At 44.9% G+C, this 20,942-nt stretch overlaps 1 protein-coding gene across 1 annotated transcript in view; it reads left to right on the forward strand.

The window, feature by feature from the left end:
* The window catches only part of LOC119430927 (uncharacterized), a 45,941-nt gene that overhangs the window by 17,721 nt on the left and 7,278 nt on the right, over positions 1-20,942 (forward strand). Inside the window, exons 5-7 of the mRNA XM_049657011.1 lie at positions 93-181; positions 17,559-17,591; positions 20,189-20,251. Coding sequence (XP_049512968.1) covers positions 93-181; positions 17,559-17,591; positions 20,189-20,251 — 185 coding nt within the window. The remainder of the gene's footprint in view (positions 1-92; positions 182-17,558; positions 17,592-20,188; positions 20,252-20,942) is intronic.

Consider the following 20,942-nt stretch of genomic DNA (forward strand, 5'->3'; position numbering starts at 1 on the left):
TTTGTTGGGCTACTTTCACTTACATGGCAATTTCACTGCTTAATAATGAAACAGAGACAGTATAAATTGTACGTTTATTTCTTTCCTTTCAGGAAGCATTCCTCTCATCGTCATCATACATTTAGGCTCGCTTGCCGCATCGGCGGTGCTCTCCGTGGTCCTTCTCATGGGCGCCATGAGGGTAAGTATTTTCCCGAAGCTCATCTGAGAGTCCCAAAGTGCGCCTGTTGCACGGCTGTATCGTTGTACCTACTCATTCGATTCAAATAGACACGAAAGGTAACACTAAATGGAGCTGAATTAGCAAAGCGTCCTGGAAGGAATACAATATAAGATACTCTAACCGTCAGAAGAGGCTAAGTGAAAGACGCAAAAAATGAAAAAAAAAAAAAACACCCTATCGTTGCAGACGCGGACTCGAAGTTCGTCGTAAGGTCGCGGATTTTTACGGTGTTTTCTCAAGCAAGTTTACTTTTGCCTGTAAAGGTGAATAGAATGTATTTAAAGGAGCTGAACATTGAACTTAGTAAGTTTGCAGAAGTTATAATGCGCCATAGCATCCCAAATATGAAAAAAAGAGAAATATCCGCGACGTCCTGACGTATTGGTGCTGTGGTGACGGCGTAAAACACAACAAATTAACTTTAGACCTCCTTTTTTTCATTTTATATTGAAGCGATTACTGTAAAATTAACGATGAATATTAAATACTTATCATAACGTGCATTCGTTACAGTGTTTACTTTGGTTTTGCAAAAGTCCTACTTATTGGTTTGGCGTATTGACAGCCATGTATAATATAGCATTCTCGTCAGTTTTAGAGGTATTGCATTCCGAAGTTTATTTTATTTATCTGTTTATTTGAAGTACCTTACAGGCCTGTCGGGCATTGTGTAAGGGATTGTGTAAATCCCAATAACCAGGTAAAAAAGAAAAAGTACAATACATGGTAAATAAAATTTACAGAATATTGATATCGTTTTTTCGTTGCCGAGTTAAAAAAATTGCAAACTTGGCAGTACCGTTCTGCTGAAAATTCGCAATGTGTAACGATCAATATAAAATATTTCAGCATTAAATCGAAAATCCCCTTCAGAGAATCACTATATTTAAACCTTTTCTTTTCAATCCAAGGAACCTCAATGTACTTGTTGTGGTGATTACTGAGAAAAGTGGTCTCACTGTTCCCATTCTTGTGGATAGGAGACCAAGAAATAAATCATCCTCCAGGACTAGGTGGTTATCACGAACTGCGAGGAATGAACGCGCACACAAGAAAGTGTATTTACGAAGAGCGGGCCTTCGTGTGTATGTGTGCCGTGTCGAGCAGGCAGACTGACGTTAAAATGCATCAGTCGATTAGCTCTAATGCTATTTTGTGATTATGCGACTCCCGATTGCAAACTTTAAAATCTAGACGCGATAGCTAACTACGACTAAGCTGGACTGTGGTTCTGTGTGTAGTTGTCTGAGAACAATGTACGAGTGTGTGCCATCACTCAGAAGTCATTTGGAGCTAGTAAAGAGACTGAATGCAGACGGAAATTAGTATAGATATAACATTTAAAGGGACACTAAAGAGAAACGGGAAGTTCAGCTGGAATAAAACAGGGACCTTCAGGAATGCATGCAGTTTTTGTTGGGTGCAAAATATGAGTTATTAGCGGAGAAATTCGTAAACAAAGACCAAATATCTCTTCCTCAATTTCTGTCACCCCAGATTTGGCGCTGAAGCAGTGTCGTCACATATTTAATTGCTCTCAGCGAATCAGAGGGCGCCATGATACGTCACCGCTTGCGTAAACGGCCGAGGCGCTGGCTGCATCATGACTGCATGGCCGCTGCGTTTGCGTTCGCCGCAATGGATACCGTTGCTGCCGCTAACCTTGCAACGAAGAGCTCGCCAGGGAAGCAGGACTGCATTTCAGCGATATTCAGTGAAACGGAGCGCGAAATGATCCTCCGTGCTCGAGCTGGTAGGTGTTTCCGCGTGCGATGGCGGTGAGCCGCCGGCCGCGCCGGCGGTAAGCAGAGCCTCGTTTTCGTCTACGGAAGGCGAGGCGAGGCGTCCGGTCCGCCAGGCGACGATGTTCCCGAGAGAACAAGCGTAGAAAGTTGCGCGCGTACTCGGTATGGTTTTTTCATGGCTTTATTTATTGACATTCAGCACTCACCGAGCCGCCAGTTTGCTGCTGCAGGGGCACCGGTAGGGGGTTTGATGAAGGCCGCATTGAGGGAACAGCTGCTCGAGAAAGGACTGGCCTCTGGGGCACGCCAAGATACTTTCCGAGGGCAGGTTTATATACATAATCCGAGGGCGGGAAATGAAGAGAGCACACCATCGGTTTCTCTGGCTCTTTTGCCGTTTTATCATCGGTAGAGCACTGAGCCATTGCGAACGCCGGGGCTCGTCGCGCGGCACCACATGAAAGGACACAGTCGGGTCAACACTGCCGCTGCCCCTGAACAAGCGCCTTGCGCCGTCGATACAGCCCTCAACACTACACACACGAGGCATTTTCTGGCTGTTTCTTGCGAAGTCAACGTTTTTCGAGCCACGCAACACGCAACCAAACACTGCAACACTACTGTAGAGCGGAACAGGCGCGCGCGGTGATCCATGGAGCAAAAACGAAACTACGAAACTATCACGACCGCATGTAACGCCACGCCATTTTTTCTTATTACTTATTTAATTTTGCGCTAAACTTGTACGTCCTCGCTTGAAACGGCTTAAAAAGTTGGCAAATGGTGTTTATGTACGTTTAAGGCGTATTTCATTTTGCGTTTTATTAACAGTGATAAATCGCTCTCGACCAATCGCGGCCGGGCTGCGTTTGTGATCTCCGACGTCACGAACGCGAAGTGCGGGAAATTCGAAGGGGCGTAAGCACCGATCCTTAAGTTTTTCGCTATTTTCTCGCTTATTAAACGTCTGTTCGCCGTAAGAATGGTACGACTGTGATTGTGAAACGATAATCTACCGTTAAAGCTCAACTTCCGGTTTCTCTTTAGTGTCCCTTTAAGTGCGTTGGTTGATTGGTTGTGATATTGGTAGATTGGTTGTGAAGTTGGACAAGCTATAGGGGTACTGAGGTATGCTCCTAAATGCTGTCTATTGTGCAATCGAGGCTACTGTGTAAAGTTGACATTGGAAACTCAGCCGCAGTCCTCACCTTCACCCGATTTTATGTTTAGCCCCTGAACGCGCATCAACGTGCCAGGGTAAATAGCACTCGGGCCAATTTCGCGAAGCAGTCACGGTGTCTTGCAATGCGGCTTTCGATCAGGAAGATTACGGTACGGGGACGAATTTTTCGTGACTCCAGAAATCCGACCATTAATATTTATTCCCACTGCCAGTGTGATTATAGCCGGGTTTGGGGCAGGTTTTTTTTTACGTGGCGCGCAGTGTTGTTCTCGTTAAAGAAGCCCGAGTCACGCTGTTAACCGCTTTTGTACGTGGGTTGTTTGAGCCATACTTGAACTGGGAGAGGCCTTCGTCCTGCTGTGAATATAAACAACGCTGTTGCTGCTTATGATGATGACTTATAAAGTGCATTTACACAGCGACACGTCCTCCCAACAATACGCCCTTATCTCACAGCACGGCCAATGACCTTCATACGTTGCACAAACTGATAAAATAATGGCGTATATTTTCGTTACAGCGCAGCAAGACGTTGGTGGTTTTATTCGCACGGGGTGCTATGCTACGAGTATTGTATTATTGCCTCAAGCTGGGTTACTTCACCTATCTGGCAAGTTCATTTTATCCATTACGTGGAAACGCTTTCTCTATAACTGCCATTACCTGCAGAGCCGAAGAAATGTCGTTGGGCTTTGCATAAGAACACCAGCAGTAGCTTTCGCATTGTTTACTCTGTTGACAGTATGCAGTTAGGTGGTTATGCCCTGATAACTACAACTTCACAACATTTTCACGTTGCCCCTTGGTATTCCTGGAAAGCACTAACCCCCACTCAATTTGTGAAGCATTCCCTCCTATCTAAACGGCCCTGATTATGTACTTATGTGCGTTTGCATGGGAAACAGGTCTGCTATTGCCGACCTGGCAAATGGCTGCAGCTAGAACGCTTTGCATGTACCTGACTGTCTAGCAGCTGTAGAAGGTTCTGGAGAAATAACGTATTCAATTTTCATGTTGGAATATATTTGCAGCGAAACTTCAGTGAAGCGGTAAACAAACACACAACTAATGACAAGGCAAACACTTTGAATAACGTTAATCCTTGGAACGTATAACCACATGTAATATTTAATTTTATGCACAATAGAGGTCGGAAATATACTCTCACTCAATTTCTATTTTGATGCACTTAACCGTTTTAGAGTTAATGCTTCACGGCAAACTCCAAACCGGACAGATGCTCAGTGGCAGAAGTGACTGCAGCGATGTCGCAAGGGCGAATGCGATGTGGGATACCTGTTGGTGGAAAATAGGTTTATAGAAACCGCGCGCGAGAGATGCTGTTTCCTACGCTTTTAAATGCGAAGTATTTCTTGGCGAACATTTGCCAATTTGAAGATATCTATCTATCTATCTATCTATCTATCTATCTATCTATCTATCTATCTATCTATCTATCTATCTATCTATCTATGTCTATCTATCTCTATCTATCTATCTCTATCTATCTCTATCTATCTCTATCTATCTATCTATCTATCTCTATCTATCTATCTATCGTATCTATCTATCTCTATCTATCTATCTCTATCTATCTATCTCTATCTATGTATCTATTATCTCTATCTATGTATCTATTTATCTATTTATCTCTATCTATGTATCTATCTATGTATCTATCTATCTATCTATTCATCTATCTATCTGTATCTATCTATGTCTATCTATCTATCTATCTATTGTATCTATCTATCTGTATGTATCTATCTATCTATCTATCTATCTATCTGTCTATCTATCTATCTATCTATCTATCTATGTCTGTCTATCTATCTATCTATCTATTTGTCTGTCTATCTATCTATCTGTCTATCTATTTATCTATATTCTATCTATCTATCTGTCTATCTATGTCTTCTATTCTATCTATCTATATCTATATCTATTATCTATCTGTTATCTATCTATCTATCTGTCTATCTATCTGTCTGTCTATCTATTGTACCACCTACGTCTTCTGGCGTTCTCATGGTCGTTTTGTTAGCTTGGTGTGTACCAAAATTAGCATAGTATGACAAGAGTGCATGACGAACATAAACGATAGGTCATGACATGCGTGTCAAGTAGGTGATGAAAGAGCCGCCTAAAATGACAAAGACCCAGCGACAAAAGATAAACAATAAAAAAAACACTGAAATGGGTTCGGCCGTGAGAACTGAGTGAAGGAAACACTAAATGATGGTGCAAAAAAACAGGCATGAGCATGACTCAAGAAAAACCTCAGTGACTCAGCAAAAAAAGATTAACACTCAAAAACCAGGGGAAAAAAAACCAAATTACTAAGTGAAGGAAACACTAAAGGATTGTGGTAGAAGTCATAGTCATGACCACGACTCTGCAGAAATGACAATGACTCAGCGAAAAAGGTAAACATTCGAAAACCAATTGAATGGGTTCGGTTTGGTACTAAGTGAAGGAAAAGGCTAAAGGATGATGGTCGAAGTCATAGTCGTGAGTATGATTAAGGCTTTCGCCCTAAGGTCTCTTAGGCGTAGTTAAAGGGACTCCTGAGGACTCATGACATCTGTGTCATGACATGCCTGTCATGTAGGTCATGAAACAGCCCCCTACGTCTTGCTCTCATGCTCGTTTCGTTAACTTGGTAGGTACCAAAACTGGCATAGTATGACAAGAGTGTATGACGAACACAAAAGATAGGTCATGACATGCGTGTCCTGTAGGTAATGGAACAGCCGCCTACATCTTGATGCTGTAATTGTCGTCTCGTTACTTTGGTAGCTAGGCTCCCCACACACTGCTTCACGTAACATCGATTCCCACAGGGCCTGGGATCTGCCGGCTTTTTTTTTTGTATATCATCACATGCATCACACTTACCTGCTGTAGATGAGGGAGCAAGAATGAGCACATTCCCAGTGGCGCATACCAAATGGAATACGAATGTGCTAGCGGAAAATTTGGAATTTTAAACTGATGGTGTTGATCAACGAGGGATATAAGAATAAAGGTTCTCCGCGGTGCATAGAAACCTATGAGCTGACGTATGTTTTATTTTGCTATTTATACAAAAGCATCACATGGCCCATTGGGAGAAAGAGCCGGCGTCTGTAGCAGCGAAGTGTCACCTAAATTCCCATTGGCGGCAACGCCACGTCACCAGTGCGCCTCAATGGTACAGAGCGGGCGAATCGGAACACCTGCTGCCTGCGATAGCGCCAGGTGTTGCGTGAGGGGAGAGGGCGTCACCGCGACGCCACGTTACTAGCGTGTTTCGACGGAGCAGGCACGGTGACGTGACGCTGAAGGACGAGACGGGATGTCGTCGGGGAGGCAATCGCGTGACGAGAGCGTGCAGGTGGTGCCGTCTTGCTATCGGAAGCCGGCGCGCGGTCCGCATCTCTCTCTCACCCCCACTGTGCTTAGGTGCTGCGCGCGCCTGCCGGCCTTGGTGGCCGCTGCAGCTTCCTCGGTTTCTCGTCGCGCAGGACGTGGGTGGCATGAGGCGTGGGCACCGCAGGCTGCTGCTGCTGCTGCTGCTACTGGCTAGTTCCGCACGTACCACTATGATACATTACTCGCAACGCAGAGCTCGAAGGACCGCTCATCGGCGTTCAATCGGGCATTAATGGTTTCGCGCATTCGCAACTCATAAGATGCGCTTAGGAGCCTCGAATTTTTTCGGCACTAATATTACGCTGGAGAGAGCTACACCAAATTGCAATAGTACGTCCGTCAAAATTTTGCGTTGTATAAGCCAGAGCAATCGGTGTGGCGTACGCAGCTGCCCAAGAATGCTATGTGCCTAACATATTAAACTCGATGACTCCGTTGAATATCATGCAACGTTCTGTCAAGAGGCTTTTTTCTTTTAGATGTGTTGTGAAACCTACATTATACACGGTGTCTTACATAACTCGTGCCGAAATTTTAGAAAAAAATGTCACAGTTTCGCCCTAAGGGCGAAGCAATGAATGCGATAGCAACACAGCAATGTCATACGAAGTAAGGTGAGCGGCTTTGGTAGCAATATGAATTGTAGTAAACATGAGCTGATTAAGTAAGCAGGTGTGCTGAGGCGTAAGTAGACCGACATGAAGAGAGACTCGATAACCACGAGAAGGCGCGTGTGAAACGGTGGTGTTGATGAGAAGCGCTGCCCGTGGGCAGCGCGTGCGAAGGGACACACCTGTAGCGCTGCACTGCTGATCCGGGCAGCATTGCATGTGTAGCGTGCGTTGGAAAATGTGGCCCGACTATTACTAACTGTGGTGTGAGCGCGCACAAACAAACATGAATAGATCACACTGAATGACTGCAGACAACGACTGTCAAAACGCTGGCAGCAAGCGCATATAGGCCGCAGCGGGCGAAGGTACGTGCGGTCTATCGCTTCAACGAAACTGAGCGGCGAATGCACACCGCATAAAGGTCAGAGCCGTGTGGAGATAAGAGACGGTGCGAGCGAGCGACGAGCGGGGTTGTTGGCAGAGTAGGAATGCGCCCCCCCCCCCCCCCCCGCTCCCTCCGGCGCTCTCTTTCCGCTTCCTTGCTTGCGCGTGGAAGATTGAGTGCGTTTGCTCTCCGTGACAGCGTGCGTCCCCGCACGCTTTCGCTCGGGCATACGGCGCACGGCGTAGATTAAATCTATACGGAACCTTACGGCGACGGCGACGCCTCGGCGACGCCGACGGCAGAAATGCGGTGGAAGTGTCCATATAATTGCTATCGCAATAAAACATAGGATTGCCACGTAACGGGACAGAACCAAGGAAATGTTGTTTGCCATCGCTTGGATCAAGTGAGACTATTTCTTATAGTTTGCCTGATTACACCAACTGCTAATAAATATTTCTTACCTTCTCAAGTAGAGTATTATAATAGAAGCAAGATCGTCAATCAAAGTATTGTAGGCAATCATGAAAAAAATTCCTCGGCCATATTTTTGTCGGCAAGTACAAGCGACATTGAAGGTTTTTCCGAGTGTGAAAGAAAGCCCGCAACAGATGGACAACCGCAATAGTAGTCGCGCGGCGGTTCTCGCGTTTGTTCGGGCGTATTTTTGGTGGGTCATTTCCGTTCTATGAGCCGGTTTGCTATGATCTATTATGTGAAGTTCTCCCTGAGATACCTATCGCTTGGCAGAAAAACGCGGTAGGCTAGGCCATCAACAGGATGAAGGGGGACATTCATAATCAGGTCGTGAAAGGGGATGTCTGTTTTCACCGGCAAAGAGTATATTAATTGTATATTTGGTCTATTTCCCAGAGTAAAACACCGATACTATCAAGCAAATGTATTCGGTGGCTTCGGGTTAATGTTGACCTGACGTCACTTAAATGTGACGAGCGTGTTTGCATTGCGCGAACATAAGACTGTTGCCGCGGCCAAGCATCCAACCCGCGACCTCATTCCTTGCAGCACAAATGCATTCTAACTCGGCTACGGCGGCGGTTGTCGGTAATATTAAAGAGCTTCGAGTAATGAGCACACAATGCAGCTGTTGCCTTTCCTGGTGGGAGCAGCTCGACCTCTCAGAACCATCTTGTGTTGCAATTTTTTTTTTGCGGAGCTAAGTATACCAACCAAAGCCTGAAGAATTACGACTGGTATTATGAATACGCGAAATGTAATTATTATCGCATGTTTGAAAACGACTGAAATATTTCTCCCAGGGCGAAGCTTTCTATTATTAGCAATTGTAATAATAGCAAGATCTCAACAATGGACAACCACCGTTAAAAGGACAGAGTAAAGAAACGACAAAAGAGTTAAGACTACTAAAACGTCCTTTAAAAACTATATTTTAGGCAATTTCGCTGCAATAATTTAAATAATGGATGAGAAAAGGACTGCCGAATTTCGATTCCATGAACATTGTGCTCAATGTAATTCCAATGGATTTCAACACATCTCTTGTTTGAGTCATTGTCCGTCAATAACAGCTCTTGAAAGTTGCAAAGTTCAGTCTTTGGTTGTTTTAGAATGCAGTGCCACCTGTCTTTACCCACAACATGTTACCGAAGCTCAAGCAGAGACCGCCAATATCCGTGACGCCAGAGCACATGTTTTTGCGGGCATTTGAACGGGCATCGCCGCTCTTCTCGTGTTTTTGCATCGTTTCCTTCTTAGTACTCATCTGTTTGACCTGAAGCTTTCCTAGGGCCTTCTACAAAGTTTTTGCTTGCGGACTGCTGTGGTGTTCCCGAAAGCATGGACCACTGGTCCACTGTGTATCAGTGGCGTAGCCAGAAATATTTTTCGGGGGGTGTTATACGCCGCCGGTAAAAAAAATTGAGAGAGCCTGCGACAAAGCAATATCTTATTAATTTTTCTGCTTTAATAAACCTGAAGGGTTAGTCGTTTCTTTCACTGTAATATCGACATAAAAATACGAGCGCACACAGGACTCCGAGGACTTGATTCGTAAAGAACATTTATTTTCTCACAAAATAACATTCGTACGAAAAAGAACGTAAATGTACCATAACATTCCTGAATAATTACTGAAACAGAAAAAAAATTGCTCTTTTTTAAATGAAACGCGGAACTGTCGTGGCGTTCATCTGGTCTTTACAACAAGAACCATTTCTTGGCAACAAATCAACACTTTGGTTATTTTAGACCTGACATTTTAATATATCGATGCGGTGTGTAAATAGCAAGGGCGAAAAAAAAAGGCCGAAACAAGGGGAGAGCTGGAGGTATGCAGCGCTCAGAAAATTGCGGGCGTTGTTCTGACACCAAAACATCCCCCCCCCCCCCCCTCATGGCTACGCTCATGCTGTGTATATACGGCTCATCCCCAATCACAGCATCCCTAATTAAATTATTTAATGAGTGATTACTGGGGAAAACGGCAGCGCGATGCAAGTTATATACATTACGAAGAGAGAAATAAAGATGCGCGCACATCACCCCATGTAGTCATGACCTACCAGCTAGCTGAAACTGCTACCCCTTTTAGTCATTGCAGTAGGTGCCGAACGAAATACTCGTTCTTATGCATTTAGGTGGGAACACCCAAAGCAGAGCTTCTTTATAGGAGGAAGGACTGCATCAGCAGCATTCACCTAAGCACGTGAGAATAAAGAAATGATTAGATAGGAATCTGCTGCACTGCACGTGATGAGGTTTGTTTGATATAAAATTAAAAGATGAAAACTACGGAATCTTGCAAGGTTTTTATTAGAAACCACATTTTACTCGAGGAAAAGATTCAATAAAGAGAGAAAGAAAGGATTGTTAAATTTACAACACTGCAACTTTGTAAAAGCTAGCGACATTCACATATTCCGGATCCAACCTATTAGGACATTTCAGGCAGGGATAAGGTAATGCATTATATAACATTATGTTATATCTGTCTCACTTGCGTGTACGAGGTTCTAAAAAATCGCTGTGGACTCATTAGGATTTCGTGCAAGCTGTAGATTTTATACAATCACATTGTGCGCTCCTGATGCTGTGACGAAAAGGAGTAGAGAACACCGGTATGAGTTCTGTTATTTTTGCGTCCAGTTATGCAGTTTTAAAATTGTGATTCAGTTTTCCTTGAAGCTCCCGCTTATTGGGAATTTAGTAAAAAAAGATTTCAGCTCTAACTAGGAGCTACACTTCTAGCAGTCGATAGAATTAAGTTTTTGCTTAATTGCGGCAAACTTCATTTATTCTGGTTGAGCAGTTTTCAAACAAGCGCATTTCTGCGTCTCCCCCGTATTTTAGTGCGGAAATACGAGTATCCTAGAAGTAAAGCATCTCACAAGAAGGAAGCCTTAGCTTTCTGTTAAGTCAAGAGTCACTAGAATTGAATTCAAACTCTGTGAAACTTTAGCAAAGCCGTCGCTATATTTTCACTTTCCCTTTTGAATGGAACAAACCTTCATATTAATGCACTGGAATATAATTTTCCCATTTCCATATATTTACGCTGGAGCATCCGAGCTTAAAGCTCCCTCTGAAAACGTTGCATGAAACATGAAGTTGAAATTTCTGCTTCCTTTCAGTATTTCTCCATCGACAGAAAGGACTTTGAGCCTGTAAGTAAGCCCCATGTATGAGAGTTAGCAATTAGCGGAGAGATAATTGTTACTTGAAACAAGTCCACGTTCTGTACAAAAATCATTGCGCAGATATACGACAATCGCTTTACTCTGTTGTACGGCTTTTTATAGTCTCCCAAACACCGACGATGGAAATACCGAAGAGGACGTACAGCGATAGGTGTTACTTTAGAACGAGCAACGATCTTAGTGTGCGTAGTACGGCAAAGGAAAACACGCACACACATGCATGCACACACAGGCATGCAAACACAGGCATGCAAACACAGGCATGCAAACACAGGCATGCAAACACAGGCATGCAAACACAGGCATGCAAACCAGGCATGCAACACAGGCATGTACACACAGGCATGTACACACAGGCATGTACACACAGGCATGTACACACAGGCATGTACACACAGGCATGTACACACAGGCATGTACACACAGGCATGTACACACAGGCATGTACACACAGGCATGTACACACAGGCATGTACACACAGGCATGTACACACAGGCATGCACACACAGGCATGCACACACAGGCATGCACACACAGGCATGCACACACAGGCATTCACACACAAGCATGCACACACAGGCATGCACAAAAATGCCTGCACACACAGGCATGCACACACAGGCATGCACAAATGCCTGCACAAATGCCTGCACAAATGCCTGCACACGCATGCATGCACACGCAGGCATGCACACGCAGGCATGCACACGCAGGCATGCACACGCAGGCATGCACACGCAGGCATGCACACACACGCAGGCATGCACACACACGCAGGCATGCACACACACGCAGGCATGCACACACACGCAGACATGCACACGCAGGCATGCACACACACGCAGACATGCACACGCAGACATGCACACGCAGGCATGCACACACACGCAGACATGCACACGCAGGCATGCACACGCAGGCATGCACACGCAGGCATGCACACACACGCAGGCATGCACACACACGCAGGCATGTACACACACGCAGGCATGTACACACACGCAGACATGCACACGCAGACATGCACACGCAGACATGCACACGCAGACATGCACACGCAGACATGCACACGCAGACATGCACACGCAGGCATGCACACGCAGACATGCACACGCAGACATGCACACGCAGACATGCACACGCAGACATGCACACGCAGACATGCACACGCAGGCATGCACACACAGGCATGCACACACAGGCATGCACACACAGGCATGAGCACGCACGCATGCACGCACACGCATGCACGCACAGGCATGCACGCACACGCGTGCACGCACACGCGTGCACACACAGGCGTGCACACACACGCGTGCACACACACGCGTGCACACACAGGCGTGCACACACAGGCGTGCACACACAGGCGTGCACACACAGGCGTGCACACACAGGCGTGCACACACAGGCGTGCACACACACTCATGCACAAATGCATGCACACACAGGCGTGCACACACACGCATGCACAAATGCATGCACACACAGGCAGGAACACACACGCATGTATGCATGCATGCACACAGGCATAAACACAAAGGCATGAGCACACACGCATACACGCACACACGCATACACGCACACGCGCATGCACCCACGCGCACGAACACGCGCGCACGAACACGCGCGCACGAACACGCGCGCACGAACACGCGCGCACGAACACGCGCGCACGAACACGCGCGCACGAACACGCGCGCACGAACACGCGCGCACGAACACGCGCGCACGAACACGCGCGCACGAACACGCGCGCACGAACACGCGCGCACGAACACGCGCGCACGAAAATACGCGCGCACGAAAATACGCGCGCACGAAAACACACACGCACGAAAACACACACGCACGAAAACACACACGCACGAAAACACACACGCACGAAAACACACACGCACGAAAACACACACGCACGAACACACACGCATGAAAACACACGCATGAACACACCCGCAACAAAAAATGTGGATAAGTGACCGTCTTAGGATCTTTTGGGTGTATTCGAAACTTCATTTCAGCAATAATAATTCATTAATAACTACTGCTGTCAGTTTTATCAGAGTGCTTAACAGCAAGCGCATCGTCGTAACATAAGCAGTGTATACGCTTAAAATAATAAATTTGGTAAATATAATAGTTATACACATAAATCTTCTTATACAAGGGTTATATGGAAATGCATAGAGTGGTTCGCGCTTTGGAAGCGTAATATGAGTGACTGGAGTATAAAATTACAGTAATAATTATTACACAAAACATGCATTCGCAATAGACTGTCAGATTATTGTATATGTAAAAACACTCGAACGTTAAACCATTTAAACAGTGTGAATATTAGTTCCTTAATTACAAATTTCACAGAAGTCCGCGGGAGCATCAACAAAGTTAGTATGAAGCATTACGGCAATGCAATGATGTTGCACTTCTTTGTAATTCTGCTGTATATCTCTGTTAAGCATACGAAAAGAAAATACATCCATCAATGAAAATTATTGTGAACTCGGCAAACATATACTAAAATTTCCGTTGCTACTTTTGTCCATTGGTGCACTCTTTTGCTAAGAAATGCATTAAATAACCATTCGCACTAAATTGGAAGTATTTGAACACTGGCGGTTCAAGTTTGTTAAGATTTCATATCTGCGCTTTTCTTATTTTGTCCTGTGTCATGAGGTATAGTTTCACGCACAAAGCATGATATTTCAGTAAGCGTCTCCTAATCGCGAAACTTGCCATGATAGCATACTTAAGCACTCGCAGGTAGAATACGCTTGCTATATGAATCCCCTCATGGTCCACTTTCTCTAGCAGCTAAAGTGACACTCGCTGCTACAGATTACCTTCTTGTCGCATTGCATTAGCTTTATAAAACTCATACTAGTGATGTTTGCCTCGTTTCAGAGGAGCCATAGAGCTTCTCACTATAAAACTAGAGGGTAATGTGGCGCCACCGTCTATGCGAGTTTCTTAAAGGGCTCCGTGCCGTGATGGGAATGACGGGATGTGTGTCTACGAGGCTTGTGTTGGCTGAGTGTTGTACGAGGCTTCGTCTAAAATGTGGCTTTAGCTACACAAATAACGCGTTCTTAAAATAAAATCTACATAAAGGGCTTTCATTCACCCATATTACATCTCTCAATAAAGTTTACTCGCCTACAATGCAGAATAAAGCGAAGAAAAGCAAGAACAGACGACAAGTTGTTCCAAAGCGAGCGAGAATCTTGTCGTCTGCCCTCCAACTTTAGCGGCCAGCTGATACTTTTTACGTTTCATATAAATGTGCATCCAATAGTAAGTCCTCAAAATTAAACAAAAAATTGTTTTGTGTAATAATAAAGCTAATGCAGCTTTTTACGTGCTGTTTTAGCAGGAAATGAATCATTGTGACAGACTAGCCAGGCGCGTCTTCAAGGCGTTCTGGCTCTCCAAGAACGATGCCAATCCGAATCCACAATATACCGGCATTCCCCTGCATACCACAGCGCAGCAGCGCCACATTTCCCTCTAGGTTTTATAGTGTGAAACTCTATGAGAGGAGCATAAGAGTCTCAATACTCTGACGTGAATGGCGGCATCACACTTGTTGCGCGTTACTAAGCTTCACTCTGCTCAACGTTAGTTTTTTAATAAACACGTACAACATAATGTTTTCAAAGCTGTTAGGCCACTCGTCTGGTTTGGCATCTATACTTCAAGAAGTTGACTTGCCATCCCAGCCTTGCGACAGTGGATGTCCAACTAAGCTATTGATAACCACTACTACAAGAGCTGAAGGGGGGGGGGGGGGGCGATGCAATGCTTTATTGCTTACAGTGATGGTTGTATTGGTGATTTAGAATCATGGTAGTAATGGGAGTAATGGTAATTTTGGGAGCATGCCAACGCAGGTCGTATTGTTGTTTCTTTTCCGCTGTGCCACTCCTCGTAGTCACGCTGCTGCTCGAGAGCTATGCGTGGCCTACCCATAGCAGTGCTGCAACAATAATGAAATCAGTTGCTAGGCTAGTGACGTCACTCCCCGCGTCACAGTGGCGTGCGAGGAGTGACGTCACTAGCACTAGGCTCCCCGCGTACCCAGAAACGTACGCGGGGAGCGCTACGTGCTTCGTATTGTTAGCAGGAGCGCCTTATTATCGAATATGTGGTTTAGATGCTTCTTTGTGCTTGTTCATTATAGAATTGAAACCTGTGCTGTATATTGTATGCGTGATAACAACGAATGTATGTACTTACCGCTTCAATTGCCGAAGGCTTCTTTTTTATTTGAGGCCGACGACGCAAAAAATTCGATTACCTACAAGCTAGCAGCTTCTCTGTAAAAAAAAAAGTTAGAAAAAAAGGTCGAGTGGAATGCCTGAACAATGTGATGTTCATTTCGTAAGCACTCTTGAAGCAAATGAACGTAATTTATAGCGTGGTAAACAAATTTCAACACAAAGTTTGCAGCGAGTATCAGACACCGAGATGTGGGACAAAAAATTTCGCAGTTTCGCGATCAATTGCGATAGCAAATTAGTAGACAGCTATTCGGAGGAGGGATAGTAGTTTTATCGGCTGCGCAAACTTGGACACATGCGCTTACTAACTGAATTAGTAAGCCTGGTGCCAGCGCGCACAAGTAAAGATGAATAGATCACACTCGATGACCGCATACAACCACTGTCAAAACGCTAGCAGCAAGCGCAGCCGCCGCAGCGAGCGATGGTTCGTGTGGTCTATCGCTTCAACGGAAACTGAGCGGCGAATGCACGGTGCATACAAAGGTCAGAGCCGTGTGGAGATCGCTTGCAAGATACGGTGGGCGCGACAACAACGGCAGCCCATACCGGCGCCAAGTACAAGAACGCATTTGTTGGCAGAGTAGAAGCCCCCCCCCCCCCCCCCCTCCCTACCGCGCTGCCTTCCCGTTTTCCTCCTTTCGTGTGGGAGATTGCGTCGCCAGTTCCCCTTGCGCCCGGCGGCAAGATACGCATTTGGTGCCGCAACACAGCGTCGCCCCGCCCCCCCTCCCTTCCTCTCTTCTTTACCCTACGGCCTTTCACGTGACGAAGTTTGCGCTCTGCCGGTTGTTCGCTCTCCGTGATAGCACGCGTCCCCTGCGCGGTTTCACTCACACATACGGCACGCGGCGACGTTTTAATTGCCTTTGGACTTTATACGGAACCTCACGGCGACGGCGACGACGACGCCGACGGCATAAATCCGCTTGAATTGTCCATATAATTGCTATCGCATTAAAGATTACTCAGAATCCTGTGACATTTGTGTTTGCATAATTAGATAACGGCACGTCTCACTTGGTAGGTCACGACAGCGCGATAGATTCCGAGATTCCCACTTTATATTATGAACGCCCATGTACTCTTCAAAGGACCAATAAGGACTGTATCGCGAACGCGTGAATCAATATTTCTGCATGTTTTTGCTTCATTCTTTGTGTAACGTTTGTTTTAAGCGCACAACAGATTTTAACTCTTCGCTATACCATACGAGGATATTTGTCACAGTAAATTGTCTGAAGGAACTTCACTAACCTATTCTTCTGCTTATTCTGGTTCTTTTCTGATACGAAAGACGAATTTCGGAAGGCAAGACTACATTCGCTTGCTGAAAGTGGCCAAGGCCTACAGGCGAAAAAAAAATGTTTTAGAATATTCAACCACTTGTTAGAAGGTACACATGCGCTCATATTGTTTTACTTATGTTACACACCACAGCATGCTTGAACCAAAGCGTGTTGAACGAAAGAAAGAACACAATATACCCATTTGAAGTTGCAGTTACGACCTCATATTCATAGCAAAATGTTGATGGTCATTGAGGCTCAAAGCTATTTGAGGCAGTTTGACTGGGTTTCTGAAGACGGTTGCATTGACAGCATTACAGCAGTCACCTGAAATATTACTCAAAAATTTCATAGATCAACATAGTTTTAACACACGGTACTTACAATGAACCATGTATTATCAAAATAACAATATATAAGGGGCATTTTGACGCTCTTAACTACTGTGTGCAAAGAATTGGACAATAGTGCCCAAAATAAATGAAATGGTTGGCCTCAGTTGTCGTAGAAGGTCGACGTCACCGGACGGCGGCAGGTGATGAACAGCGCGTGAAAGGACAGTCTCTGTCTGTCTGTCTCTGCAGTCATTTTATTAATTTCGATTGAGCGGTTGTCTCAGAAGAAATTTTCAAATTTTGACATGAATTTGCATATTTAGGTTATGAGCTTCTTTTATAGTCAAGGACGTACAGTAAAAAGCTATCTATTGCAGTCTTCCGGTCACCTTTTTTTATTCATACTTTGCAGGTCTACAGCATCATCGCCATCAACGCTCTGCGGGTAAATAATCTTACGTTAATGTTCTTTTGTAGAAGAAAATAGATTCGAAAGTTGACGATAGTGATAGCTTATGTAAAATCATAAGCTAGGCTCAGCCTGTATTATTAAGGTGGCGTCGTGTGTATAAATGTGTACGACGAGGTAAAGTTTCATTTTACGTTGTCAGCCTCGCACCATTAAAAGGCCCTGCAACACACCCGGGAAAGTTTGTTGAGCAGCCCCGATGACTGCGCCTCGATGCGGTGATATTGTGTACTACGTAGACAGGACGTGATGGAAAAGTGGTCCACAAAAATTATTGGTTAGAAAGGTGATGTGCGATTTACATTCACAATGTATAGTGAGTACTGCGAAGAAAGCTACGGCATTACCTTTTACAAAACATTAGAGGTGTCGCAGCTTCATGGACAAGGTGTTCCAACCGTCGGAACGACGCCTCACATGCCCAGCACATTGGCGCGCCAAAGGCCACCTAGCGGAACCTGTTTTATTCATAAAAGTGACACAATGGCCTCCGAGATTAGACCGCCCACTGCCCGATCGCGAAGGCCATGTGAATGGCATGGGACCCCATCATCAGGTCGAGTAGGCTTGGCAAACGTGGCATCGTTGACTTCAGTTAATGCCCTATGCTATTTTGTGTTGCACGATTCTGCGTCATGGGAAAGTGAAATGGGCACCTTAACGCCGCAAAAATTTGAGCTTAGGGTACCTGTCGTTATGTTTACATTTAGAAACTCTCTGACCGGTAACTTGGAATTGTGTGGGACAGTTTTCACAATTACTTTTGCTCTGTGCTTTGTGGCGTGCTGAGAATAGATAAAGAGGAAATATGGTGACCAAAAAAAAACTGCAATTGCAAGGCCCCTTTCAGGGATGATGGCTAAAGATCAAGACGTCTTTAGGCATGTCACGGTGGTACCTCGAACCTGCAGATTTAAACTACGACGTGCTTGCTTAGTCGTGCATAGACGTTCAAAAACACAAGTGACTTACGTCATAGAACGATGCAGCAGGCAATCCTGCTGGTTTACGCAGTTGAAATAAGTCATGCTGGAAAGTGCGCTTACATGTGACTAATAAACCGAGTTCCACTGTAGCAGCAGCTAGAAAAAAAAACTTTAAAATAGAAAGTCATTTTGAGGCTTAATGTAATATACCTGCTCAAAAGCGGCACTTGTTCCTTGCAAAACTGGATGTTTCAAAAAGTTAATGCCAAGGTGTTCTATAGATAGCCTATACTACACTATATTCCAAATTGAAATATCTTGTAGGATTCGAATTTATAACCACAAAACGCATGCCAAATCTCACTGAAACCTTGCCCTCTTAAAACAAGCAAACGTGACAGGTGACTTTTTAAGGCGGTTTTTGTACGTCTGCAACAAACATCCGTTGTAAGTATGCACGAGTAATTACGTAATTGCATGACACTGAGTGTGCTACAAAACTTACCAGAGGAAACTTTGGCGCTGCGATCGCTAAGCTACATTGAAAAGTATTGGCAATGCATGTACTTTTCAATTCTGCGCATATGTGGATTCATTGTATTGTTTTACTTCTCTGATTGAAAACGTTCTTACTATGTTTTTTAAAGAACACTTCCGCGTTTGATGACTGTCCTCAGCCAGAAGGGTTATTTTTTTACGCGTTATCTTTCCGATTTCCTCAGTTTTACTAACATGACAATGCAGTCAGTCTATGCGCGCAATCATAACCTTAGCGATGTTGTTTTCGTAAGAAGGCGCCAATATTCGTTGAAATATATATTTTGCTTGGAGTTGCGCAATTTGATTGTAGGCTTGGAGTTACATACCGTGATTTAGTAAAGATATTTTTTTTTCAGGAATCTCATTCTATTTGTTTAGACACACGCATACGCTCAAACAGACATACATATAGGAGCCGACCTGCGTTTTTGTCGTAACAATGAGAAGAAGAAATGATTGAATGTCACCAGATGTTTCATTTTGCTGAAACTTCGGAGAGGTCACAATTTATGGTTCTGATCGTTCACTGTAGTGCTTTGTACAATTACTTGGATCGTTTCAAATGAAACAATCGATATGACCTTCATATGAGAGTCTCAGTGGGAGACCCTGCTGTTCAGCTCAGACCAGCAGGAACAGGTCTGGGCCGTCCAGCTAGCCGAGGCAGCCGATGAGAACCATGGGATCTCGGCCGTCTGCTAGGTGGAGGGAGGCTGTGTCCGCCCTCGTGATTGCTGGCATGAATGCTGGCATGACTCTCTCTCTCTCATGATACTCCCTTCCAGCTCGAGGTAATCAGCCTCGACAGCCCTGCTGAACTGTGTATAACGCAGACCACGGAGTGACCAGGGGACATAATAGCTGCGCGGCTTGGGACATCCCTTATGCCGATATTCTCAGAATGGGGCAATCACACATCCTATATCTTGTAGGGAAGCCAAGTTGTAATAATACCAAAAATAAAATCGTAAATAGAAAACTTTATACAAACGTTAATCAACATTGTAATAGCCTAAGAGCACAGTTATTAAAAGAAAGCTTTTTTCAAATATAAAAACGCCGGTCACAGAAGTAAAGCGCATCTAATCAATAGTTCTTGTCCGTCAGTTTCTTCAAGGTAGGCTTGGTGAAAGATCAACCATAGGCGAACGAAGAGTCGAGATTATAAAGGTAAGTCTGCATATTTGTTTTTCTCTTCTGGTACTGATATCAAGATTGCAAACCCTCTCGCTTGTTCAAGCAGTGAGGCGACAAACGAAAACATGTCTTGGCTTCTTAATAAAAATAAAAAAAAACTTAAGGAAACAATTTAATTTATTTGTACGGCAGGCGCGTACATAAAAGATTTCGAACGCTACCAAATGCATCTGTAGGTTCATCACAACGCATTTCTGAGAAAGAGAGCTTCGTTGTTCACAATAAAAAAGGTAGAAGTTTCGACCGAAAGGCGAAGCAGCGGTTGCGATTGGAAATTATCAGAGAGCCATACGGAGTAAGGATAGTTCTTCTATCGGCCGTATCGACTTGTAGCCTGCTAAATAAATTAACAAGCATAGTGTCAGCGCGCACAGCAAACACGAACACATCCCACTCGATGACCGCGGTCACTTGCTGTCAAAACGCTGGCATTAGGAAACGTGGCAGCAGCAGCGACCGAAGTGACGTTCGCGCTTTTGTCTATTGCTTCAACTCAAATTGAGCGGCGAGAACACACAGGGCGCACAAAGCTACGAGCCGCCGACCGAACAAGACTGTGCCCCCAACGCACATCACTCTCAAGATACAGCCGCCACATACGCAGTTGCAGCCGCCACATACGCAGTTGCAGCCGCCACATACGCAGTTGCAGCCGCCACATACG

Source organism: Dermacentor silvarum, chromosome 10 (assembly GCF_013339745.2).
Source record: "Dermacentor silvarum isolate Dsil-2018 chromosome 10, BIME_Dsil_1.4, whole genome shotgun sequence".
Taxonomy (NCBI): domain Eukaryota; kingdom Metazoa; phylum Arthropoda; class Arachnida; order Ixodida; family Ixodidae; genus Dermacentor; species Dermacentor silvarum.